Source organism: Erythrolamprus reginae, chromosome 10, assembly GCF_031021105.1.
Source record: "Erythrolamprus reginae isolate rEryReg1 chromosome 10, rEryReg1.hap1, whole genome shotgun sequence".
Classification (NCBI taxonomy): domain Eukaryota; kingdom Metazoa; phylum Chordata; class Lepidosauria; order Squamata; family Dipsadidae; genus Erythrolamprus; species Erythrolamprus reginae.
In genome coordinates, this window is record NC_091959.1 from 13,971,151 (window position 1) to 13,997,444 (window position 26,294).

Here is a 26,294-nt window from a genome sequence, read left to right on the forward strand (position 1 = left end):
TCTCCGTAGACTCGGGGCGGCTAACAACAGTAATAAAAAACATCATGTAAATCCAATACTAAAAACAACTAAAAAAACCCCCTTATTATAAAACTAAACATCCATACAAACATACCATGCATAAATTGTAAAGGCCTAGGGGGAAAGAATATCTCAATTCCCCCATGCCTGACGGCAGAGGTGGGTTTTAAGGAGCTTACGAAAGGCAAGGAGGGTGGGGGCAATTCTAATCTCCGGGGGGAGTTGATTCCAGAGGGCCGGGGCCGCCACAGAGAAGGCTTTTCCCCTGGGCCCCGCCAAGCGACATTGTTTTGTTGATGGGACCCGGAGAAGGCCCACTCTGTGGGACCTAACCGGTCGCTGGGATTCGTGCGGCAGAAGGCAGTCTCGTAGATACCCTGGTCCGGTGCCATGAAGGGCTTTATAGGTGATGACCAACACTTTGAATTGTGACCGGAAACTGATCGGCAACCAATGCAGACTGCGGAGTGTCGGTGTTACATGGGCATTTTCCTATTTTGACTTGCAATCATATTCTGTGTCCTATGGCAGTGTTTTTCAACCAGTGTGCCGTGGCACACTAGTGTGCCGTGAGACATGGTCAGGTGTGCCGTGAAGCTCAGAGAGAGAGAAAGCAAGAGAGAGAGAGAAAGAGAGAAAGCGCAAGAGAGAGAGAAAGAGGGAGGGAAGGAGAGAGAGAGAAAGACATAGAGGGAGGGAGGGAGAGAGAAAGAGAGCAAAAGAGAGGAAGAAAGGAAGAGAAATAAAGAGGGATGGAGAGAGACAAAGAAAGAGGAAGGAAGGGAGAGAAAGAGGGAGGGAGAAAGTAATAGAGTGAAGGGGAGGAAGAGAGAGAGAGATTTTTTTTATCCAAACTTTTTTTAGCCGCCCTCCCGCTCAATGTGCCCCAAGGTTTCGTAAATGTAAAAAATGTACTGCGGCTCAAAAAAGGTTGAAAATCACTGTCCTATGGTATTGCTTTTAAGTTGGATCATCATTTTTTCCCCTTTTGCATGAAGATGGATGTGAAGATTGAACTGAGCAGTCCCACTCTCTCTCTGGCAAGGAGGTAACAGCTTGCAGAGAGAGAGTGGGACTGCTCAGTTCAATCTTCACATCCATCTTCATGCAAAAGGGGAAAAAATGATCCAACTTAAAAGCAATACCATAGGACAGAATATGATTGCAAGTCAAAATAGGAAAATGGTAAGTCATCACCTACCTTTGAAAGGCTAATGATGTCCTACTTGAAAACCATCACAGATCCACTGTTAGATCCCCTGCAATTTGCATACCGAGCAAATAGATTGACAAATGATGCTGTTAATATGGCTCTACACTACACCATCTTGAATCTCCAATGACCTACGGTAGAGTCCTCTTCGTAGACTTCAGTTCAGCATTCAACACCATTATACCGGACATTCTCTTAACCAAACTAAATCACCTAGCAGTACTTGAACACACTTGTAAGTGCATCACAAGCTTCCAATAGATAGGAAGCAGTAGGTGAAGCTAGGAAAAATCACATCAGATACATGTACAATTAGCACAGGGGCCCCCCAAGGCTGTGTACTCTCACCACTTCTCTCTATACATCAATGACTGCATCTCCAATGATCCATCTGTTAAACTAGGGAAGTTTGCAGACCATACAATGGTGATCAAACTTGTGACAATGATGAATCCTCATACAGACAGGAGGTTGAACAACTAACCTTGTGGTGTGACCGGAACAATCTAGCACTGAACATACTCAAAACTGTAGAAATGGTGGTAGACTTTAGGAGAAACCCTCCCATCCTAGCACCTCACAATACCTGATTTATGGAGAGGTTGTTTTGTTTGCCCAATGCACTGATCTATGAAACATGTTCAAAGAAAGTCCAATTGCCTCTTGAAAAAGCGCCTTTTAGACAAGCGGGATTTGGAGGATTTTGAGAATCTTCAGGAGGGGTGTGGTCAGTGCCTCGGGGGCGGCGCCGGTTCTCTCGCTCCTGCGGAGAATCGCTAAATCCCTGCTGTTTGGGGGTACCAATTCAGTTTGAACCGGCCCAAACCTCCCTGAAGGGGTGGGGAAGAAGGGGAGTTGTTTTGGTCCATGTTTGGGGTTGGCAAACCTCAGGGTTGACCAGATCTGGAGCCTCCACCATCAGTGGTGCGAAGGCGGTTAGCGGCCATTAGCCGAGGAGACTGCGTGCTAGAAAGAGTTGCTTGAAGAATTGGAAGTCATCCGGAAAAGAGAATCTTCATAGACATCTTGTCAGTTTCTAGATCTAGAACATGGAATCAGAGGTTGGAAGGGATTCATTATTTTGCCCCCAGAGATGGAAAACATGAGAGTCATAGAAACATAGATGTCTGACGGCAGAAAAAGACCTCATGGTCCATCTAGTCTGCCCTTATACTATTTTCTGTATTTTATCTTAGGATGGATATATGTTTATCCCAGGCATGTTTAAATTCAGTTACTATGGATTTATCTACCACATCTGTTGGAAGTTTGTTCCAAGGATCTACTACTCTTTCAGTAAAATAATATTTTCTCATGTTGCTTTTGGTCTTTCCCGCAACTAACTTCAGATTGTGTCCCCTCGTTCTTGTGTTCACTTTCCTATTAAAAACACTTCCCTCCTGGACCTTATTTATCCCTTTAACATATTTAAATGTTTCGATCATGTCCCCTTTTCCTTCTGTCCTCCAGACTATACAGATTGAGTTCATGAAGTCTTTCCTGATACATTTTATGCTTAAGACCGTCCACCATTCTTGTAGCCCGTCTTTGGACCCGTCAGTCGGTGCTCCATTCCACCCAGACAAAACAAATCAGCAAAATTATATGTTTACAATCTGAATGTGAAGTAAGCCTCTCCTGAACCCAGGAAGAGCGATAGCTGAGTAAGCTTGTGTATCTCTTTAGTTAGGCCTAACATTGCCTGCTACTCCATTGGTGCAACGGTCCCTCCCCTCAGCCTGCCCTGCAGACCACAGTGCAACTTTTGAGTAGTCTAGCTCTGATCTATTTATTTGACTTGTTGGCCAACTATCTAAGCTAGAGGTGAGTCAGCATAATACAGTAGTAATGAAAACTATGGCAGTATTAGAGCGCTGAAGAAGCTTCCTGGATGGGAAGTGAAACCTCTTCGAAGAAAAACAAAGTCACGGTTAAGTCGCCTCTGGAAAAAGCACCTTTGGGACAACCATGACCTGGATGACAGAATCTCCACAGACATGTTGCAGTATTAAAAATTGCATTCTGAGATGCTTCACAAAGGCCTCCATAGCTGTGAATGCCCCCACGGGGAGCTTTTAAGCAGATGTTGGATCACCATCTGTCTGAAGTGGTATAGGGTCTCCTGTTGTTGTTGTTGTTATTATTATTATTATTATTATCATCATCATTAACTAATGTTGGATAACCATCTTTCTGAAGTGGTGTAGGGTTTCCTGCCTAAGCAGAGGGTTGGACTAGAAGACCTCCGAGGTCCCTTTCCAACTCTGTTGTTGTTGTTATTATTATTATCATTAACTAATGTTGGATAACCATCTTTCTGAAGTGGTGTAGGGTTTCCTGTTGTTGTTGTTGTTATTATTATTATTATTATCATCATTAACTAATGTTGGATAACCATCTTTCTGAAGTGGTGTAGGGTTTCCTGCCTAAGCAGAGGGTTGGACTAGAACAGTGTTTTTCAACCAGTGTGCCACGGCACACTAGTGTGCCGCAAGACATGGTCAGGTGTGCCGCGAAGCTCAGAGAGAAAGAAAGCAAGAGAGAGAGAAAGAAAGAAAGAGAAAGAGAGAGAGGGAAAGAAAGCAAGAGAAAGAGCGAGCGAGCGAGAAAGAGAACAAGAGAAAGAGAGAGAGAGAGAGAGAGAGGGAGTGAAGGAGAGAGAGAGAAAGACATAGAGGGATGTAGGGAGGGAGAGAGGGAGAGAGAAAGAGAAAAAAAGAGAGGAAGGAAGAGAAAGAAAGAGGGATGGATGGAGAGAGAGAAAGAAAGAGAAAGAAAGAAAGAGAGAGAGGGAAAGAAAGCAAGAGAGAAAGAGCGAGCGAGAAAGAGAACAAGAGAGAGAAAGAGAGAGAGAGAAAGAGAGGAAGAAAGCAAGAGAGAGAGAGAAAGAGAGGGAGGGAAGGAGAGAGAGAGAAAGAGAGAAAAAAAGAGAGGAAGGAAGAAAGAGAAAGAAAGAGGGATGGATGGATGGAGAGAGAGAAAGAAAGAGGAAGGAAGCCCTGCTCAATGTGCCCCAGGGTTTCGTAAATGTAAAAAATGTGCCGCGGCTCAAAAAAGGTTGAAAATCACTGGACTAGAAGACCTCCGAGGTCCCTTTCCAACTCTGTTGTTGTTGTTGTTATTATTATCATTAACTAATGTTGGATAACCATCTGTCTGAAGTGGTGCAGGGCCTCCTGCCTCAGCAGGGGGTTGGACTAGAAGACCTCCGAGGTCCCTTCCAACTCTGTTGTTGTTGTTATCAGCCCGCCGTCCTGCGCCGCCCGGGGAGCTGCACGCAGCATGCGACGGCCCTTCCGACGGGCGAGCGTAGCGGCTTCTGGGCGGGTCCGGCAGCCGCCTTTGGCCCCCCACCCCGCCCAGCTGAACGGCGGCCGGGCGGGAGGCGGGGCGGGGCCGGCTGGAGGGAGCCGCTGCCGCCGCCGGCATGGAAGAAGCAGCGCCCGCTGCCCGGACCCTGCTTGCCCGGCGGGGCGTCGCAGCGCGGAGCTCGGGGGCGGCCGCTCCTCCGCCCGCCGCGTGAGGCCGCCCCGCCGGTCCCGCCAGGCATGGCCCGCCCGCTGCTGGTGCTGCTGCCCGCCGCCGCCGCCCTCCTCCTCCTCCTGCTGGCCCGGGGGGCGCGCGCCCAGGCCCCAGGTGGGTACCCTGAGGCGGCTCCCGCCAGGGGCTGTGAGGGGCGAGCGGGAAGTCAGAGAGGCGCCGCTGAGGGAGAAGCGCCGCTGAGGGAGAAGCGCCGCTGAGGGAGAAGCGCCGCGGCGGACAAAGAGATGCCGGAGCGCCCCCCCCCCCTCCCACGCCCGTTGGTCTCGGCCGGCGCGCCCCCTCCCCTCCTTCCAGCCCCTCCCCCAGGAGGAGGAGGCCGGGAGGGGGAGGGGAGAAGAGCCCCCCACAAATTGTGCCTGCTGGTAGCTGCAGAAGGAGGGTCTTCTGGCACAGCCCCCCCACCCCAAGGAAAGCCCCCTCCCCGTCCCATCCAAAGAGGGCAGCGGGGACTTTTTTTTTTTTTACAGGAAGAAAGGAAGACCCTTCAGTTTGGGTCGGCAGAGCCACCAAGATGATGAGGGGACTGGAGGCTAAAAGATAGGAAGGAGGGGGGGAAAGAGGGAGGGAGAGAGGGAAGGGAGGGAGGGAGGAATGGAGGAAGGAAAGGCTTCTAGAAAAAGTGCAGAGAAGACTAACCAAGATCCTTAGGGGACTGGGGGCTAAAACATATGAAGAAGGAGGGAGGGAGGGAAGTAGGGAGGGAGGGAACGAAGGAAGGGACTCTAGAAAAACTTCAGAGAAGACTAACCAAGATCCTTAGGGGACTGGGGGCTAAAACATATGAAGAAGGAGGGAGGGAGGGAGGGAACGAAGGAAGGGACTCTAGAAAAAGTCAAGGAGCAGCAAAGATGATGCGGAGACTGGAGGCTAAAACATGGAAAGAACGGTTGCAGGAACTGAGCATGGCTAGTTTAATGAAAAGGACTGGGGGGGGGCACAAGATAGCAGTGTTCCAATATCTCAGGGGTTGCCACAAAGAAGAAGGAGTCAACCTATTCTCCAAAGCCCCTGAGGGTAGAACAAGAAGCAATGGGTGGAAACTAAACAAGGAGAGAAGCAACTTAGAACTAAGGAGACATTTCCTGACAGTTAGAACAATTAATCCGTGGAACAACTTGCCTCCAGAAGTTGTGAATGTTCCAGCATTGGAAGTTTTTAAACAGATGTTGGATAACCATCTGCCTGGTGTTGGTTCTCCTGCCTAAGCAGGGGGTTGGACTAGAAGACCTCCAAGGTCCCTTCCAACACTGTTGTTGTTGTTGTTATGCAGTTTTAACCCCTTTGCCCCCCCCACTGAGAGCATCTGTCAAAGACCAATGATGTGTGGGTTGCAGCATCCCTTGAAGGCTGTTTCTCTCCTCGCCCCATCCCCTGCCCCTCCTAAGGGTTTCCTCTAGGTGCAGAATCCTCTTTGGGGCATGATCCTGGCTACTACGGGGACCCAGAGGTGGTGTACCCGGTGCGGGTGGACGAGCGAGGCTCCTTCCTCTCCTACAACCTGTCCCACCGGCTGCTGTCCAAAAGGGCCGTTCTCTCCCCGGTTCGGACCGGGACCTTCTACGCCCTCTTCCACCGAGGGCAGGAGCTGCGCTTCAATCTGAGCCTCAACCCTCACCTCCTGGCGCCCGGCTGTGTCACGGAGAAACGGCAGGGAGGAGGCGTCTCTCGGGCCAGGATCCAAGCCTCCCGGCGGAACCCCTGCCACATGATCGGGTCTGTCCAGAACCAGGAAGAAGGAAGTGGGCTGGCGGCCCTCAGCACATGCGATGGGCTGGTGAGTCTCCCGGGGTGGAAGGGCGGGTGGGGGGGGGAGCTTGGTTCTGGCACGGTCTCTGGTGCTGCCGCGATTATTATTATTATTATTATTATTATTATTATTATTATTATTATTATTATTTATTGGATTTGTATGCCGCCCCTCTCTGTGGACTCGGGGCGGCTAACAACAGTGACAAAAAACAGAATGTAAAAATCCAATACTAAAACAGCTAAAAACCCTTGTTATAAAACCAATCATACATACAAACATACCATGCATAAATTGTAGAAGCCTAGGGGGAAAGATTATCTTAATTCCCCCATGCCTGATGGCAGAGGTAGGTTTTGAGGAGCTTACGAAAGGCAAGGAGGGTGGGGGCTATTCTAATCTCTGGGGGGAGTTGGTTCCAGAGGGTCGGGGCCGCCACAGAGAAGGCTCTTCCTCGACATTGTTTAGTTGACGGGACCTGGAGAAGGCCCACTCTGTGGGACCTAACTGGTCGCTGGGATTCGTGCGGCAGAAGGCGGTCCCTGAGATAATCTGGCCCGGTGCCATGAAGGGCTTTATAGGTCATAACCAGCACTTTGAATTGTGACCGGAAACTGATCGGCAACCAATGCAGACTGCGATGGAGTCCCACTGGCGGAATGCCTGCTTTGTTCAACATCTGGTATGGCAATCATTGTTCTGTGGAGTCAGCACAACTGCATCGCATAGTTTGGGGGTTTTTTTGGTATAAACAGATGTGAAGATTGTGTTGAGGAATGTGTTGCTGAGGTTCACTCAGTAGGAGGCACGGAGGTGAGACTGCTAAGGGGGGAACGCAGACATGTGCTCGCCCCCGTGGCTCTGAGTGCTTGCGGAGTCCAGCACAATTATGCTACTGCACCTGGGCAGGTAGCTAAATCAAATGCGGTCACTAAGGACCAGAATACCTTCGGGACCGTCTTCTGCCGCACGAATCCCAGCGGCCGATAAGGTCCCACAGAGTTGGCCTTTTCTGTGTCCCGTCGACTAAACAATATCGTCTGGCGGGCCCTAGGAGAAGAGCCTTCTCTGTGGCGGCCCCGGCCCTCTGGAACCATCTCCCCCCCCCGGAGATCAGAACGGCCCCCACCCTCCTTGCCTTTCATAAGTTATTGAAAACTCACCTATGTCACCAGGCAGGGGGAAATTGAGAGATCCCCAGGCTATTATGGTTTATGTATGGTATGACTGAGTTGTATGGTTTTTAATGATATGGGGTTTAGATGTTTTTTAAGTATTGGATTTGTACATTGTTCATTACTATTGTGAGCCGCTCTGAGTCTTCGGAGAGGGGCATCATATAAATCTAATAAATTATTATTATTATTATTATTATTATTATTATTATTATTATTATATTGATTGATTATTATTATATTGATTGATTGATTTGATTGATTGATTGATTGATTTACTTACTCCTATAATATACCCCTCAGCTATTATAATTTTTGTATGGTTTATGTGGGTTGTATGATTGTTTTTTATTATAAGGCTTTTAAATACTGTTTTTAATATTGAATTTGTACTCTATACATTGCATGTTGTGAGCTGCTCCGAGTCTTTGGAAAGGGGCATACAAATCTAATTAATAATAATAATAATAATAATAATAATAATAATAATAATAATACTTACTTATTTATTTATTTAACTTTTATGCCGCCCAATCCCGAAGGACTTAGGGCAGTTTACATTAATATAAAAAATACAGTTAGCAATAAAAAGAAGTCGAGTACAAATTAAAGCAATAACCCCAGTTAAAACCCACGACTCAGCAATCCAATCAAAACATACATATCATTCAATGCAATTTGGCCGTAAAAGATGTCCAGTCTTGGCTCCCCAGGCCTGCTGGCAAAGCCAGGTCTTCGTAGCCTTTCGGAAGGCCAGCAGGGTGTAAGCAGTACGGACATTGAGGGGCAGCCACAGAGAAGGCCCTGCCCCACACCTCCGCCAACCTGTATTGCAAAATTGACAGGACCCGGAGGAGGCCAATCCTGTGTGATCTTATTGGTCTGTGGGAGGTGAGTGGCAGGAGATGTCCTGTAAATAGTCTGGCCCTGAACCATGTAGGGCTTTATAGGTGATAACCAACGCCTTGAATTGATTTGTCCAGCGATCTCAAAAGGCAAAGTTTTCCCACTGCTTAGTTTTTCTTAGCTTCCAAATGTGTGTGTGATTGTGTGTGTGTGTCCATGTGCATCCGTGTGTGCCCGTCCATCCTCCTGTCTGTCCATCCCCAGGAGAAAAAGAGCAGATGTTTCTTCCACCTTCTTTCTCGTTGCCACCACATGTGCTGAAGTGGCCGGCTACTTTGACCTTTCCTCTCCAGAAGGGCGTCTTTCATCTGGCTGGACAAGATTTCTTAATTGAGCCGCTGGCTCCCAGCAACCCGAGGGAGGGCGCAGCCCAGCCCCACCGGATCTCTCGACGGCACGTTTGGGAGCACGAAGACGAAGAGTTTATTTCGGTCCAGAGCCCGAAAGGAGCCAGGAAGCCGCCGGCTTCTTCCAGGATGTGCGGGGTGCAAGGTAACGTTTCCTGGTTTGGGAGTCCTGCAGCTCCTCGTCACTTGGACGCCCTGTCAAGTCCTCTCTTTGGGGGAGGAATGGTTCTCCTTGGGACGGTCCCTGGCTCTTCTCCAGCCCTTGCAGACTTTTCCTTTGCCGGGAAACGGGGAGGTTTACAGCAGCCGGTCTGTACAGCCATTTGGGAGACTGCTTGCCTGGCAGTGGGTGGGGGCTGCTTTGCTGGCTGGGGAATTCTGGGAGTTGAAGTCCAAATGTCTTCAAGTTGCCAAGGTTGGGAAACACTGATCCAGGGGAGAGGACTCTGGTGCAAGAGGGCTGCATGCTGGTCCCAATTTCCGGTGGCCTTGTGCATAGGTGCCTGTCGCTTCGAGTGCTAGCAGAGTCCAGCGCAATTGGCCTTCCTGGCACCGGACCAGGGTTATCTACAAGACCGCCTTCTGCCGCACGAATCCCAGCGACTGGTTAAGGTCCCACAGAGTTGGTCTCCTCGGGGTCCCGTCAACTAAACAATGTCATTTGGCAGGACCCAGGGGAAGAGCCTTCTCTGTGGTGTCTCCGACCCTCTGGAATCAGCTCCCTCCCGAGATTAGAACAGCCCCCACCCTCCTTGCCTTTCGTAAACTCCTTAAAACCCACCTCTGTCGTCAAGCATGGGGGAACTGAAACATCTCCCCCTGCCTATGTAGTTTTTTGTGTATGATATGATTGTATGTATGTTTTCATATATTGGGGTTTCTTGTTTTTAGACTTTTTAAAATGTATTATTGTTATTTTAGATTCTATTAGATTTGTCATTATGTATTGTTTTTATCATTGCTGTAAGCTGCCCCGAGTCTACGGAGAGGGGCGGCATACAAATCAAATAAATGAATGAATGAATGAATGAATGAATGAATTAATTAATTAATTAATTAATTAATTAATTAATTAATTCATTCATTAATTCTGCGGCACCTGGGCAAGTAGTGAAATTGTGTGTGGATATGTAGGTCCACCCATGGCTCGGAGTCCAGCGCAATTCTGCTACTGCACCTGGGCAGGTAGCGAGATTGCGTGCGGCCACGCAGGTAGCTAGCGGAGTCCAGTGCAATTCTGCTACCGCACCTGGCCAGGTAGCAAAATCGTGCGTGGACATATGTGATTTCACTACCTGCCCAGGTGCAGTAGCTACCACTGAGAGCCACGGGGGCGAGCACACCTCACCGTTCCACCTTAGCAGCCCACCTCTGGCCTTGTGGAAAGGAACAGCCCAGCTGACATTTCGTGGGGTGGAACAGGGCTGCAGAGTAGAGAATAGAATTCTTTATTGTCCAAGTGTGATTGCCCCCCACAAGGAATTTGTCTCGGGTGCACATGCTCTCAGTGTACATAAAAGAAAAAGAGACGTTTGTCAAGAATAAGGAGGCCCAACACTTAATGATTCTCCTAGGGGTCAAATAAGCAATGAGGAAGCAATCAATATTGATAAAAATCTTAAGGATACAAGCAACAAGTTACAGTCATACAGTCCTAAGTGGGAGGAAAAGGATGATAGGAATGATGGGGGGGAAAAAACTAGTCGAAATAGAAGTGCAGACTTAATCAAAAGTTTGACAATGTTGAGGGAATTATTTGATTAGCAGAGTGATGGCGTTTGGAAAAAAAACTGTCTTTGTGTCTAGTTGTGCAGTGCTCTGTAGCGACGTTTTGAGGGTAGGAGTTGAAACAGTTTGTGTCCAGGATGCGAGGGGTCAGTCAATATTTTCACCGCCCTCTTTTTGACTCGTGCAGTCTACAGGTCCTCAATGGAAGGCAGGTTGGCAGCCATTGTTTCTTCTGCAGTTTCTGATTCTCCTCTGAAGTCTGTGTTGGTCCTGTTGGGTTGCAGAACCGAACCAGACAGTTATAGAGGTGCAGACGACATACTCATGTAGGAACTGAGTTCAGTTCCAAAGCAGCCCTGGTGAGCCACAGCCAGAAGTGTGCCATGGGGACATAAAATGACAAATCCCCCAGCATGGGGACGGCTAACCCCTGGCCCACTGAAACGGTAGAAAACGAGGAATGTGCCCCATGAGACAGCAACCATCTGGCAGAAGTCCAGGGCCTTTCTCAGGCCAAAGGGACCTTTCTCTGCAGACAGCTCCAATCACATTTCACTGCTGTTCTGCTGCTCTTTGCAAAGCCTGCTAAATGGGACTTTAGGTCAGTTCTAATGGTCTTCCATGCAAATAATTGGTGCAATGCCCCAACCTGGCTTAACCCACCACCAGTCAGGCCCAAGGGTGCTTTTTCAGGAGGCAACTGGACTTTAGAAGGAAAAAACAAGGACGTCCAGTTGCTTCCTGAAAAAGTGGCTGCCCAGCCTGTCCTGCAGCTCAAGCCACACGGGGAGGGAAGGGAAGGGAAGGGAAGGAAGGAAGGAAGGAAGGAAGGAAGGAGAGAAGGAGGAAGGGAGAGAAGGAAGGAAGGAAGGGAGAGAAGGAAGGGAGGGAAGGAAGGAAGGAAGAGCAATAGCATTTAGACTTATATACCACTTCATAGTGCTTTGACAGTCCTCACTAAGCAGTTTGCAGAATCAACCTCTTGCCCCCAACAGTCTTGGACCTCCTTTTACACACCAAGAAAGGGAGGGAGGGAGGGAGGAAGGGAGGGAGGGAGGGAAGAAGGGAGGGAAGGGAGGAAGGAAAGAAGAAAGGGAGGGAAGAAGGAAGGAAGGAATGGAAGAAGGAAGGGAGGGAGGGAGGGAAGAGGGAAGGAAGGAAGGAAAGAAGGAAGGGAGGGAAGAAGGAAGGAAGGAAAGAAGGGAGGGAGGGAAGAAGGAAGGAAGGAAGGAAAGAAGGAAGGGAAGGAAGGAAAGAAGGAAGGAAGGGAGGGAAGAAGGAAGGAAGGAAAGAAGGAAGGAAGGAAGGGAAGAAGGAAGGAAAGAAGGAAGGGAAGGAAGGGAAGGAAGAAGGAAGGAAGGAAGGGAGGGAAGAAGGAAGAAAAGAAGGAAGGGAGGGAAGAAGGAAGGGAGGGAAGAAGGAAGGAAGGAAAGAAGAAAGGGAGGGAAGAAGGAAGGAAGGAATGGAAGAAGGGAGGGAGGGAAGAGGGAAGGAAGGGAGGGAAGAAGGAAGGGAGGGAAGAAGGAAGGAAGGGAAGAAGGAAGGAAGGAAGAAAAGAAGGAAGGGAGGGAAGAAGGAAGGAAGGGAAGGAGGAAGGAAGGGAAGGAGGAAGGAAGGAAGGAAGGAAGGAAGGAAGGAAGGGCAATAGCATTTAGATTTGTCTACTGCTTCATAGTGTTTTTCCAGCCCTCTCTAAGCAGTTTACAGAATCAGCCTCTTGGCCCCCCAACAATCCAGGTCCTCATTTTATCCACCTCGGAAGGATGGAAGGCTGAGTCGACCTTGAGCCAGTAGTGAGATTTGAACTGCTGAACCACAGCTAGCAGTTAGCTGAAGTAGCCTGCAGTGCTGCACTCTAACCACTGCGCCACCCGGGCTCCTAAAACATAAATTGAAGTAGTAGTAAACTTTTCCTTTTCTAAACCAGTTCCCTCCAGAAACCCTTCTGATGGCACTCCCCCCTTCCTTCTCCCAGGGCTGTTGTTCGTTCCCTCCCCTCCCGGCTCTGTTTACAGATCAGAGGTCCACCCTGGTGGCCTTCACACACTCCCTGTTGCATCTGCTTAGCCGCTCATTTCCTCTCGCCTGGAAGGAGCAAGCCTCCTCCCTCCGCCCGATTGGGAGCAAACGGAAGATGGTGGGAGCATTCCTCCTCTCCCAGCTGCATAAGGCGCAAGACCATAATAAGACAATGCCCTCATTTATCCCAGACATCCAACCCATCTCCGGGCGAGTGTGCTGTTCTGTTTGTTGTGTCCAAAGTTGCTGAAACTAGACTTCTCGGGGGGAGAAATGCAGGCCAGGGGGAGGATTTCCCTCCTGCTTCAGAAAGTGGGGGGCAGACAAAAGGAGGGGGCTCTGCAGCCGGCCACCCTTTGAGTCCCCAAAAGGGCCAAGAAGTGCACCAGTGTCCAGTTGTCTCTCCTTATCTCATTTATCTTTTCTTCCTTTCAAATATGTTCACCTATACATTTATATCTTTTCTTCTATTCTTTTCCTTACTTATATTATTACATATCTTTCTCTTCAATGTATTATGTATTGGACAAAATAAATAAATAAATAAATAAAATAAATAAGCTTGTTGGAGCAGCCCTTCCCCTTGGACTCTTCCCCGGGGGTGGGTGGGAGGAGGAGGGAGGGCGGAGGAGACAGTCGTCAGTTGTCCTTGGTTATCTGGTATTTGGGATGATTGGGCGGTGAAACTGCCAGTCAAAGCAAGGGAATGTGGGCACCTCCTCTTGAGTTGGGGTTGGGAGGGAGGGGCTGCTCAGAGGGCCTGAGACTCCTGGGGAGGGAGGGGGGAGGGGGAATGCCAGAAGGCTCAGCAGCAAAGTCTTGGGATGCCAAGGAGAATTTCTAGACCAGTAAAAGTGGCACCAAAACCAATAGCATCCTTTAGGGCAGGGGTGGGCGATTAATTTTGCCATGGGGCCGCGTGAGAAATTGGGATGGTTTTAGAGGGCCGGACTAATATAATTAACTCAGTTCTACCCAATACTGTGAAGACCCAGACCCAGGCTTGACCTAAACACCCAGGCCCACTCTACAGACCCCTAATTGTTTGCTTTACGGCAACACGGTGCACCACAGTCACTGCGCTGGAGTGTTTGCGTGGTTTCTGTCCTCGGCCGCTCTCGGTAGGAGGTCGGGGATGAAAGAACTCACCGCGTCTGCCGGGACTCCTCCGGTTCTTGCTTTCCTCATGATTCATCCCGGCAAATGCGGTGAACTCTTTCATCCTCGCACTGGAGCGGACCCTGACCTCCGTGGACCGGTCACCGACAGTGGGCAAGCCGAATGCAGCCCGCGGGCTGCCCCTTGCCCAGGTCTGCTTTAGGAACTCCCAGGATTCCTGCAATGGGTGAAGGGGTGGGGAGGGCCTTCAGCAGCCAAGTTGGGTAAGCAGAGGATAGGAACCACATGACCCCCCTCTTCTGCCTTGTCCTTGGGTAGCTCCAAGTGGGGCAAGTGGGTTGATTTGGGGGACCCGTTTTCCCAAGGAGGGAAGTCACCAATGGGCGTCTGCCATTGACCCAACGGCTTTCAAGTTGGGAGAGGTTTTGCCAGAAGTGGGCTGCTAATGTGGAAGGGTGACGTGTGGTCGCCCCCGCGGCTCTGAGTGCTAGCGGAGTCCAGCGCAATTCTGCTACTTCACCTGGGCAGGTAGCGACATCACACATGGACACGCAGGTGCACCTGTGTTTCGGCTCAGTATTCGTGGAGTCTAGCGCAATTTTACTGCACCTGGGCAGGTAGCAAAATCATGTGTGGACACAGAAGTGCACCTGTGTTTCAGCTCAGTATCCGTGGAGTCCAGCGCAATTTGACTGCACCTGGGCAGGTAGCGAAATCGCACATGGACAGGCAGGTGCACCTGTGTTTCAGCGCAGTAACCATGGAATCTAGCACAATTTTACTGCACCTGGGCAGGTAGCGAAATCGCACATGGACACGCAGGTGCACCTGTGTTTCAGCGCAGTAACCATGGAATCTAGCACAATTTTACTGCACCTGGGCAGGTAGCGAAATCGCACATGGACAGGCAGGTGCACCTGTGTTTCTGAGCAGTAACCATGGAGTCTAGTGCAATTTTACTGCACCTGGGCAGGTAGCGAAATCGCACATGGACACGCAGGTGCACCTGTGTTTCTGAGCAGTAACCATGGAGTCTAGTGCAATTTTACTGCACCTGGGCAGGTAGCGAAATCGCACATGGACACGCAGGTGCACCTGTGTTTCTGAGCAGTAACCATGGAGTCTAGTGCAATTTTACTGCACCTGGGCAGGTAGCGAAATCGCACATGGACACGCAGGTGCACCTGTGTTTCAGCGCAGTAACCATGGAATCTAGCACAATTTTACTGCACCTGGGCAGGTAGCGAAATCGCACATGGACACGCAGGTGCACCTGTGTTTCTGAGCAGTAACCATGGAGTCTAGTGCAATTTTACTGCACCTGGGCAGGTAGCGAAATCGCACATGGACAGGCAGGTGCACCTGTGTTTCTGAGCAGTAACCATGGAATCTAGCACAATTTTACTGCACCTGGGCAGGTAGCGAAATCGCACATGGACAGGCAGGTGCACCTGTGTTTCAGCGCAGTAACCATGGAATCTAGCACAATTTTACTGCACCTGGGCAGGTAGCGAAATCGCACATGGACACGCAGGTGCACCTGTGTTTCTGAGCAGTAACCATGGAGTCTAGTGCAATTTTACTGCACCTGGGCAGGTAGCGAAATCGCACATGGACACGCAGGTGCACCTGTGTTTCAGCGCAGTAACCATGGAATCTAGCACAATTTTACTGCACCTGGGCAGGTAGCGAAATCGCACATGGACAGGCAGGTGCACCTGTGTTTCTGAGCAGTAACCATGGAGTCTAGTGCAATTTTACTGCACCTGGGCAGGTAGCGAAATCGCACATGGACACGCAGGTGCACCTGTGTTTCAGCGCAGTAACCATGGAATCTAGCACAATTTTACTGCACCTGGGCAGGTAGCGAAATCGCACATGGACAGGCAGGTGCACCTGTGTTTCTGAGCAGTAACCATGGAATCTAGCACAATTTTACTGCACCTGGGCAGGTAGCGAAATCGCACATGGACAGGCAGGTGCACCTGTGTTTCAGCGCAGTAACCATGGAATCTAGCACAATTTTACTGCACCTGGGCAGGTAGCGAAATCGCACATGGACACGCAGGTGCACCTGTGTTTCTGAGCAGTAACCATGGAGTCTAGTGCAATTTTACTGCACCTGGGCAGGTAGCGAAATCGCACATGGACAGGCAGGTGCACCTGTGTTTCAGCGCAGTAACCATGGAATCTAGCACAATTTTACTGCACCTGGGCAGGTAGCGAAATCGCACATGGACAGGCAGGTGCACCTGTGTTTCTGAGCAGTAACCATGGAGTCTAGTGCAATTTTACTGCACCTGGGCAGGTAGCGAAATCGCACATGGACAGGCAGGTGCACCTGTGTTTCAGCGCAGTAACCATGGAATCTAGCACAATTTTACTGCACCTGGGCAGGTAGCGAAATCGCACATGGACAGGCAGGTGCACCTGTGTTTCAGCGCAGTAACCATGGAATCTAGCACAATTTTACTGCACCTGGGCAGGTAGCGAAATCGCACAGGGACAGGCAGGTGCACCTGTGTTTCAGAGCAGTAACCATGGAGTCTAGTGCAATTTTACTGCACCTGGGCAGGTAGCGAAATCGTGTGTGGACACACAGGTGCGCTCAGGTGCAGGTGCAGGACTCTGCTAGCACTCAGAGCCATGGGGACGAGCACATGTCACCTTAGCAGCCCACCTCTGCCCGCAAGGGATTACGGGCTTGTCAGATGATGATGGTGATGATGATATTGGGATTTCGCCATCGTCACCTCCTGTCTTCCCCAATTTCAAGAAGACGCCAAGGGCCCAGAGAGGTGGAGAGAACATTGGGAGGAGAAGCAGCAGAGGAAACGGCGGATCAAGCCACGCTCGGTCAGTAAGGAGAAGTGGGTGGAGACCCTGGTGGTAGCTGACCCCAAGATGGTGGAGTACCACGGCAGCGAGCATGTTGAGAAGTATGTCCTGACAGTCATGAACATGGTGAGCATTGTGAGAGGTGGCTGGTTGTGGAAGAGACAAGGGGCACCTCTCGGACAGGAGAAGGGCTGCGGTTCTGAGCAGTTTGGGCTAATTTGGTTGTCTGAAGCACTTGGGATGCATTTGGGCCCCAGGACAGAAAGTCCCTTCTCATGTGCAGAACTCGCTGAACGGCTCCACTTCTTCTCTTTTGTAGGTGGCTGGTTTATTTCACGATGCCAGCATTGGGAACCCGGTCCACATTTCTATTGTGCGTCTTATCCTTCTGGAAGATGAGCAGGTAAGAAGACGACATATTGACTGACCCCTCACATCCTGGACACAAACTGTTTCAACTCCTACCCTCAAAACGTCGCTACAGAGCACTGCACACCAAGACAACTAGACACAAGAACAGTTTTTCCCCCGAACGCCATCACTCTGCTAAACAAATAATTCCCTCAACACTGTCAGACTTTTTACTAAATCTGCACTTCTATTTCTACTAGTTTTTTTCTCACCATTCCTATCATCCTTTTCCTCCCTCTTAGGTCTGTATAACTGTCTCCGAGACCGCCTTCTGCCGCACGAGCCCAGTGACCGATTAGGTCCCACAGAGTGGGCCTTCTCCGAGTCCCGTCAACTAAACAATGTCGGTTGGCGGGCCCCAGGGGAAGAACCTTCTCTGTAGCGGCCCCGACTCTCTGGAACCAGCTCCCCCCAGAGATTAGAACTGCCCCTACCCTCCTTGCCTTTCGTAAACTCCTTAAAACCCACCTTTGTCGTCAGGCATGGGGGAACTGAGATATCTCCCCCGGGCCTATACAATTTATGTATGGTATGCTTGGATGTATGTCTGCTTAATAATGGGGTTTTAAAAATATTTTAAGTTGTAAATTATTAGATTTGTCATGAACTTTTTTTATTGTGTTGTGAGCCGCCCCGAGTCTACGGAAAGGGGCGGCATACAAATCTAATTAATAATAATAATAATAATAATAATAATAATAATAATAATGATGATGATGATAATGATAATGATAATAATAATAATAATAATAACCTGTTGCTTGTATCCTAAGATTTTTATTAATATTGCTTATTTGACCCCTATGACAATCATTAAGTGTTGTACCACATGATTCTTGACAAATGTATCTTTTTCTTTTATGTACATTGAGAGCATCTGCACCAAGACAAATTCATTATGTGTCCAATCACACTTGGCCAATAAAATTCTATTCTATTCTATTATGTAGAGCTTCTTCTTCTAGTTTCTGTAGGTTCAGGACTCAGAAGAAGAAAGCTGGGGGTGTTAATTCTGTTGCCCCCACCTGCTCTGTTTCATGCCCCTCTGCGAGGGTCCATAGTTTGGTCCTCCTCTTGTTTCTCCCTGCAGCAATTTCAGTGCCTTCTTAGGCTTCTTGTAGTGCTGGCTACAAAAATCCACTTGCATTTAATTAATTTAATTTAATTTAATTTAATTTAATTTAATTTAATTTAATTTAATTTAATTTAATTTAATTTAATTTAATTTAATTTAATTTAATTTAATTTAATTTAATTTAATTTAATTTAATTTAATTTAATTTAAAATTTAATTTAAAATTTAATTTAAAATTTAATTTAAAATTTAATTTATTCGATTTTTATGCCGCCCTTCTCCTTTGACTCAGGGCGGCTTACAACATGTTAGCAATAGCACTTTTTTAACAGAGCCAGCCTATTGCCCCCCGCAATCCGGGTCCTCATTTTACCCACCTCGGAAGGATGGAAGGCTGAGTCAACCTTGAGCCGGTGGTGAGATTTGAACCGCTGACCTTCAGATCTACAAGTCAGCTTCAGTGGCTTGCAGTACAGCACTCTACCTGCTGCGCCACCCCGGCTCATTGCTGGAAAGCTGATCCACTAAAATCTCTTTTGCACATGAATTCTTTTGGCTTTGCTGCCTTGATGTCTTCTTTTTTTAGGGCGCAGGTGTTTATGTTTGTTCAAAGTTTCTGAGATTGGTAAAATCTTTATAGGAGTTCAACAATCTCAGCTATGGAGGGATGGGAAAATATGAATAATAATTATTATTATCAGAGGTGGGCTGCTAAGGTGGAACGTTTTTTAAAAAAAATATATTTTTATTAATTTTTAATAAGTTTAATATCCACACAACATAAAACAGTGCATAGTGAAATGTGCCCACCCCCCAGACACACACACATACCCCACCACCAAATCGGGGTGTTTCTTATATAATCCACCTGACCCAAGAGCAATATATCTATTTACATATTATAGACTGATTCCAATTTATTTTTTGTAGCTTGGTCTCGGATTCTGCTCATCATATATCGTCTTACCTTGTCCCACCGTCCCATCAGTTGTCCCAATTCAGTTTCATTATCCGAATTTATCCTTTTATCCATAATTTCAAATTGAATATGGTCCACCATGTACCTATACCAATTTTGCATTGGCTAAGGTGGAATGGTGACGTGTGCTCGCCCCCGTGGCTCTGAGGACTAGCGGAGTCCAGCGCAATTCTGCTACCGCACCTGGGCCACTGGCGCACCTGCGTGTCCGCGCATGATTTCGCTCCCTGCCCAGGTGCGGTAGCATAATTGTGCTGGATTCTGTTAGCACTCAGAGCCACGGGGGCGAGCACAGGTCACCGTTCCACCTTAGCAGCCCACCACTGATAATTATACACCCTGTGTTTATAGGTAAAGCTTCTACTTGCTTTTCACGATTTTCAATGGTTTGTCAGCAACAATAATCACACCTGTGCAATGTTAATCGAGGCTTCTAATTGTCTCTCTGTAGGAGGATCTGAAAATCACCCACCATGCTGACAACACCTTGAGAAGTTTTTGCAAGTGGCAGAAAGCCCTCAACCCCAAGGGGGACGCTCACCCCCTGCACCACGATGTCGCCATCTTGCTCACCAGGTAACCCTGTGGCTTTAGTGCTGTCTATAACAGTGATTTTCAACCTTTTTTGAGCTGCGGCACATTTTTTACATTTACAAAATCCTGGGGCACACCACCAACCAAAATGACACAAAATGACACCTTAAGACACTCTCCTCTCTTTTTCCATCCCTGTCTCCTCCCCCCCCTTGTGTGTGTGTGTGTGTGTGTGTGTGCACATTCTTGAACCATTTCCAAAAACAGGTGAGGGCTGGGGGGGGGGTTCTCTCTTATTCTTTGGGTGCTTTTCATCATATGCTTTAAATCAAGAGTCACTTCTCTCTCTCTTTTGTTTCTCTCTCTTCTCATTCTCTGTCTCATTCATTTTCTCATTTCTCTTTTTTTCCTCCCCTTTTCTCTTTCTCTCTCTCTTGCTTTCTTTCTCTCTTGCTTTCTTTCTCTCTCTCTCTTGCTTTCTTTCTCTCTTGCTTGCTTTCTCTCTCTTTCTCTCTCTCTCTTGCTTTCTTTTTCTCTCTCTCTCTCAGCAAAAAGTTGTGAGACCGAAACCTGAGCTTCCTTCTTCGCAGCACACCTGACCATGTCTCGCGGCACACTAGTGTGCCACGGCACACTGGTTGAAAAACACTGGTCTATAACATCTGCCGATTTCGCTGAAAGTGAGGGACCTCTTTGAGGAGAGACCACTCCGAATCAGGGGTGGGCAATTAATTTTGCCATGGGGCCGCGTGAGAAATTGGGATATTTTTAGAGGGCTGAACTAATATAATTAACTCAGTTGTACCCAATACTCTAATGACCCCGACCCAGGCCTGACCTAAACACCCAGACCCACTCTACAGACCTCTAATTGTTTGCTTTATGGCAACACGATGCACCACAGTCACTGCGCTGGAGTGTTTACGTGGTTTCTGTGCTCAGCCACGCTCGATAGGAGGTCGGGGTCTGCTCCAGTGCGAGGATGAAAGAGCTGACCGCGTCTGCCAGGACTCCTCTGGTTCCTGCTTTCCTTGTGATTCATCAGGAAAGCAGGAACCAGAGGAGTCCCGGCAGATGTGGTGAGCTCTTTCATCCTCGCACTGGAGTGGACCCCGACCTCCGCGGACCGGTCACAGACAGTGGGCACACTGGTCACAGACAGCGGGCAGGCTGGATGTGGCCTGCGGGCCGCCCCTTGCCCAGGTCTGCTCTGGATGGAGACACCAGATTGCAAAAGGAGCCTCTCACAGTCATAGTTCCCTCTAAGCTGAGCAGTGAGCAATCGCTCACTTAAAAATCATCATCGACTCAGACTTTTCCAAACCTGCCCAGAAGCCGAGAGGGAAAGAGTGAGTGGGAAGGAGAGAGAGAGGAAGAGAGGAAGAGAGAGAAACAGATAGAAACAAGAGAGGAAGGAAAAAGAGAAAGAAAAAGAATGGGAGTAAGGAAGAGAGAAAGAAAATCAAAATCTAGTTTGAAACTAGCTCAACTATTTAAGTGGCATTTTGATATTGATAGAGTTTCCAAATGTAAAATAATGCACTTGGGGAAAAGGAATCCTAAATCTGAGTATTTAATTGGCAGTTCTGTGTTAGCAAAAACTTCAGAAGAGAAGGATTTAGGGGTAGTGATTTCTGACAGTCTCAAAATGGGTGAACAGTGTGGTCGGGCGGTAGGAAAGGCAAGTAGGATGCTTGGCTGCATAGCTAGGGGTATAACAAGCAGGAAGAGGGAGATTGTGATCCCCTTATATAGAGCGCTGGTGAGACCACATTTGGAGTACTGTGTTCAGTTCTGGAGACCTCACCTACAAAAAGATATTGACAAAATTGAACGGGTCCAAAGACGGGCTACAAGAATGGTGGAAGGTCTTAAGTATAAAACGTATCAGGAAAGACTGAATGAACTCAATCTGTATAGTCTGGAAGACAGAAGGAAAAGGGGGGACATGATCGAAACATTTAAATATGTTAAAGGGTTAAATAGGGTTCAGGAGGGAAGTGTTTTTAACAGGAAAGTGAACACAAGAACAAGGGGACACAATCTGAAGTTAGTTGGGGGAAAGATCAAAGGCAACATGAGAAAATATTATTTTACTGAAAGAGTAGTAGATCCTTGGAACAAACTTCCAGCAGACGTGGTTGCTAAATCCACAGTAACTGAATTTAAACATGCCTGGGATAAACATATATCCATCCTAAGATAAAATACAGGAAATAGTAAAAGGGCAGACTAGATGGACCAAGAGGTCTTTTTCTGCCGTCAGTCTTCTATGTTTCTATGTTTCTATGAGTTGCCCTATTATGAGCTCACTGTTATAGACACACGGTACAGTATTTTATTTTGAAATTCTCTGAGGCAAAACAGGGTGGGTTGTTTGTTTGTTTGTTTGTTTGTTTGTCTGTCTGTCTGTCTGTCTGTCTGTCTGTCTGTCTGTCTGTCTATCTATCTATCTATCTATCTATCTATCTATCTATCTATCTATCTATCTATCTATCTATCTATTATTTCTGTGCCGCCCAGTCCCAAAGGGACTGCCGCTCAGACACTATACTTTTCCACCCCCCCCCCCCCAAAAAAAATTAGAGGGAACACTACTCACAGTGTTTTGAGATGTCCACTGCATGGACGTCTGGCCACTGGGCCTGAAATGCCTGACCATGTTGGTTGGCTTCTCTTTTCGAGTTGGGCCCTTGTTTTTTTCCCCTAGGGTTCTCCAATTGCCGATTGATTTTTCCTTCAGCCCAGCTGGGTTTTGCTCAGTCCAGTGATTTCTCTCTTTTGTTCTGTGTGTTTGTGTGTTTCTCGCTGACTTGGAAAGGAAGGATCTCTGCACCGCCATGAACCGTCCGTGCGAGACGTTGGGCCTGGCCCACGTCTCTGGCATGTGCCAGCCGCACCGGAGCTGCAACGTGAACGAGGATACGGGGCTTCCACTGGCCTTCACCGTGGCCCATGAACTGGGACACAGGTAAGGCTGCAGCTGGGCACCTCGGCCTGTCCGAGATTAAGAGAGGGAGAGAGATTACCGAGCAGAGATTTGAAGAGGTTGATCCCTGGAAAGGGGGCATCCTGGCATACTCGGGGCTGGAGAGATTCCCACGTCTCAGTCCCAGGGAGATGGTTTATTGATTGATTGATTGATTGATTGATTGGATTTATATGCCGCCCCTCTCCGAAGACTCGGGGCGGCTAACAGCAATCATAAAACAGCGTACAATAATAATCCAATAATAAAAACGATTAAAAACCCCTTAATATAAAAAACCAAACATACATACAAACATACCAAGCATAAAATTGTAAAGGCCTAGGGGGAAAGGGAATATTAATTCCCCCATGCCTGGCGGCAGAGGTGGGTTTTAAGTAGCTTACGAAAGGCAAGGAGGGTGGGGGCAATCCTAATCTCTGGGGGGAGTTGGTTCCAGAGGGCCGGGGCCGCCACAGAGAAGGCTCTTCCCCTGGGGCCCGCCAAGCGGCATTGTTTAGTTGACGGGACCCGGAGAAGGCCAACTCTGTGGGACCTAACCGGCCACTGGGATTCGTGCGGCAGAAGGCGGTCTCGCAGATATTCTGGTCCGGTGCCATGAAGGGATTTATAGGTCATAACCAACACGTTCCCCTGACCTGCTTCCTGGCCCTTCCTTCCAACCCACCCACCCCAACCTTAGAACTTTGGAGTGCTGCTTTGATGCTCCCATGTGTGTGTCTATCTCTCACCCCCTTTGGGGCTGTGCCTTTGCAGTTTTGGGATTCAGCACGACGGCAGCGGCAATGACTGTGAGCCCATTGGGAAAAGGCCTTTCATCATGTCTCCGCAGCTCCTGTATGACACTTCGCCCCTGACCTGGTCTCCCTGCAGCCGCGAATACATCACACGCTTCCTTGAGTAAGTCAGCCTCCCCCCTCCCCAAAACCTTCTGCAGCAGCCCCTTTGCGCTCTGGGGAAGGAGTGGAAAGGGGACTCTCCTGCAATCCCCGTTTCTTCTCCACCTTTCCCCCTTCCTCTTCTTCATCCTCTTCCTCTTTTACAGCCCTTTCTAAGTGGTTTACAGTATTAGCCGCCACAGAGAAGGCTCTTCCCCTTGGGCCCGCCAGACGACGTTGTTTAGTCGACAGGACCCAGAAAAGGCCAACTTTATGGGACCTTATCGGTCGCTGGGATTCTATCTATCTATCTATCTATCTATCTATCTATCTATCTATCTATCTATCTGTCATATCTCCCTCTCTCTCTCTCTCTCTCTCTCTCTCTCTCTCTCTATCTATCTATCAATCATATCTCTCTCTCTCTCTCTATTTCTCTCTCTCTCTCTCTCTCTATATATATATATATATATATATATATTTCTATCTATTTATCTCTCTATCTCTCTATATATCTATCTCTATCTATCTATCTATCTATCATCTCTCTATCTCTCTATCTATCTATCTATCTATCTATCTATTTCTGTCTCTCTCTCTCTCTCTCTCTCTATTTCTATCTCTCTATCTATCTATCTATCTATCTCTTTATCTATCTATCTATCTATCTCTCTATCTATCTATCTATTTCTATCTCTCTCTCTCTCTCTCCATCTATCTATCTCTATCTATCTATCTGTCTATCTATCTATCATCTCTCTCTCTCTCTCTCTCTATCTATCTATTTCTCTCTCCCTCTCTATCTCACTCTATCTATCTATCTATCTATCTATCTCCATCTCTCTCTCTCTCTCTCTATCTATCTATCTATCTATTTCTATCTATCTATCTATCCATCCATCCATCCATCCATCCATCCATCCATCCATCCATCTATTTGAGTTGAAAGGGACCTTGTAGGTCATCAAGTCCAGACTCCTGCTCAAGCAGGAAACCGTACATCTCCCCAGCCAAATGATAGTCCAATCTCCTCTTGAAAATGTCCAGAGTTGGAGAGTTCACAACCTCCACTGGTTGATTGCTCTGACCGTCAGGAAGTTCTTCCATATTTCCAAGTTGAATCTCTCCTTGGTCAGCTTCCATCCGTTGTTCCTCATCCGGCCCAATGATGGAATACTTTTATGGAAAGGAACAGGGTCTCCTCCTTGAGCTATACAAGACCTCTAAGGTCCCTGCCAGCTGATTTAGAAAGCCCTGTTGGTCTGTGTGGACTGAGGGTGCCAGATGGAGGCTGCAGCAGAAGGGAGGGCAACCAGGGAGGGTGGGGGCTTTCCACAGGCTTCAGGTCTCTCTTTCCACTTTCACTTCGAGTAAAGAGCCATCCTAGATTATTTGTTCTGGATTCTTTCCAGATTGCATTCCCTCCTTCCCTCCCTCTCCCTCCTGCTTACTTGTTAGTACATGGTACATGGTTGTTTGGGATTGCCATGTTAAACTGCCTATTGTAGTTTATTGTATTTAAGTAGTAATATCACTTTAAGAGTTTTGGCTGGTTCGCCATAAGAGGGCGCCAGTACTCTCTCCTACAATGATGCTGTATTGCTCATTCACTTTTGTCTTTACCTTGAGGGGGGGAGTGTGTATTGCTTAGTGCTTGTTATATGCAGTTTATATTGTATTGCTTAGTGCTTGCTATGTGCAGTTTATGGATTGTTTCTGTTTTATTTATACAGTGTTCTCTCGATTTTTGCGGGGGATGCGTTCCAAGACCGCCTGCAAAAGTCGAATTTCCGCGAAGTAGAGATGCGGAAGTAAATACACTATTTTTGGCTATGAACAGTATCACAAGCCTTCCCTTAGCACTTTAAACCCCTAAATTGCATTTTCCCATTCCCTTAGCAACCATTTAGATCAGGGGTCCCCAACCACTGGGCCGCGGACCAGTACCGGGCCGCGGGGCATGTTGCACCGGTCCGTGGAGTCAGCAGCTGCCGGCCCTCATGCTGCCACCCCCTCCCTCCAGCGCTTCGCCTCCCGCCGGGCAAGAGGCCTCGGGAGGCAGGTTCTGCCGGCCACAGGACGATGGATGGGACAGAGGGGCGGGAAGGACCGAGAGGCTCAAGCCTCTTTTGGCTTCTGCCGCAGGGCGCTTTTGCGTTTTTGGCTGGGGGGAGGCAGGAGGGCCAGCCTGACCCCCTCTCTCCAGCGCTTAGCTCCCGCTGGGCAAGAGGGCTTGGGAGGCAGGTTCTGCCGGCCACAGGACAATGGCAGGAAAGAGGGGCGGGGAGGACCAGCACCCCCATGCTTAATCCCGCCCCCAACCACGGCCCTTTCCGCCCCCACTGGGCCATAGAAAAATTGTCTTGCTGAAACTGGTCACTGGTGGAAAAAACGTTGGGGGCCACTGATTTAGATTATTACTCACCCTGTTTATTTATTAAAGTTTATTTAAAAAAATATTTATTAAAGGCAAACAAAAGTTTGGCAATGACATATGATGTCATCGGGCGGGAAAAACCGTGGTATAGGGGAAAAAACCCATGAAGTATTTTTTAACTAATATTTTTGAAAAACCGTGGTATAGACTTTTCGCGAAGTTTGAACCTGCGAAAACCGAGGGAACACTGTATATGTAAATAGTACTTAATCAGCATAACTAAGTCTGTGTCATTATTGGCTATAACACACACACGTCCACACTCTTCTTAACCTCTGCTCAGTGTATGTCGAAGGTCTCATAGCCTAGCCATACCGAGACATACCAACATTACT

At 48.2% G+C, this 26,294-nt stretch overlaps 1 protein-coding gene across 2 annotated transcripts in view; it reads left to right on the plus strand.

Annotated features, from left to right (window-relative positions):
• Nucleotides 1-4,756: 4,756 nt before the first annotated feature.
• Nucleotides 4,757-26,294, plus strand: part of ADAMTS7 (ADAM metallopeptidase with thrombospondin type 1 motif 7) — a 59,044-nt gene continuing 37,506 nt past the window's right edge. The window contains exons 1-8 of one of the 2 annotated variants that reach the window (XM_070763026.1): nucleotides 4,757-4,870; nucleotides 6,163-6,551; nucleotides 8,899-9,097; nucleotides 16,595-16,782; nucleotides 16,976-17,059; nucleotides 19,573-19,697; nucleotides 22,477-22,626; nucleotides 23,401-23,544. In XM_070763026.1, the coding sequence (XP_070619127.1) occupies nucleotides 4,783-4,870; nucleotides 6,163-6,551; nucleotides 8,899-9,097; nucleotides 16,595-16,782; nucleotides 16,976-17,059; nucleotides 19,573-19,697; nucleotides 22,477-22,626; nucleotides 23,401-23,544 (1,367 nt within the window). In that variant the 5' untranslated portion in view covers nucleotides 4,757-4,782. The remainder of the gene's footprint in view (nucleotides 4,871-6,162; nucleotides 6,552-8,898; nucleotides 9,098-16,594; nucleotides 16,783-16,975; nucleotides 17,060-19,572; nucleotides 19,698-22,476; nucleotides 22,627-23,400; nucleotides 23,545-26,294) is intronic. The other variant, XM_070763027.1, reaches the window with a different exon arrangement.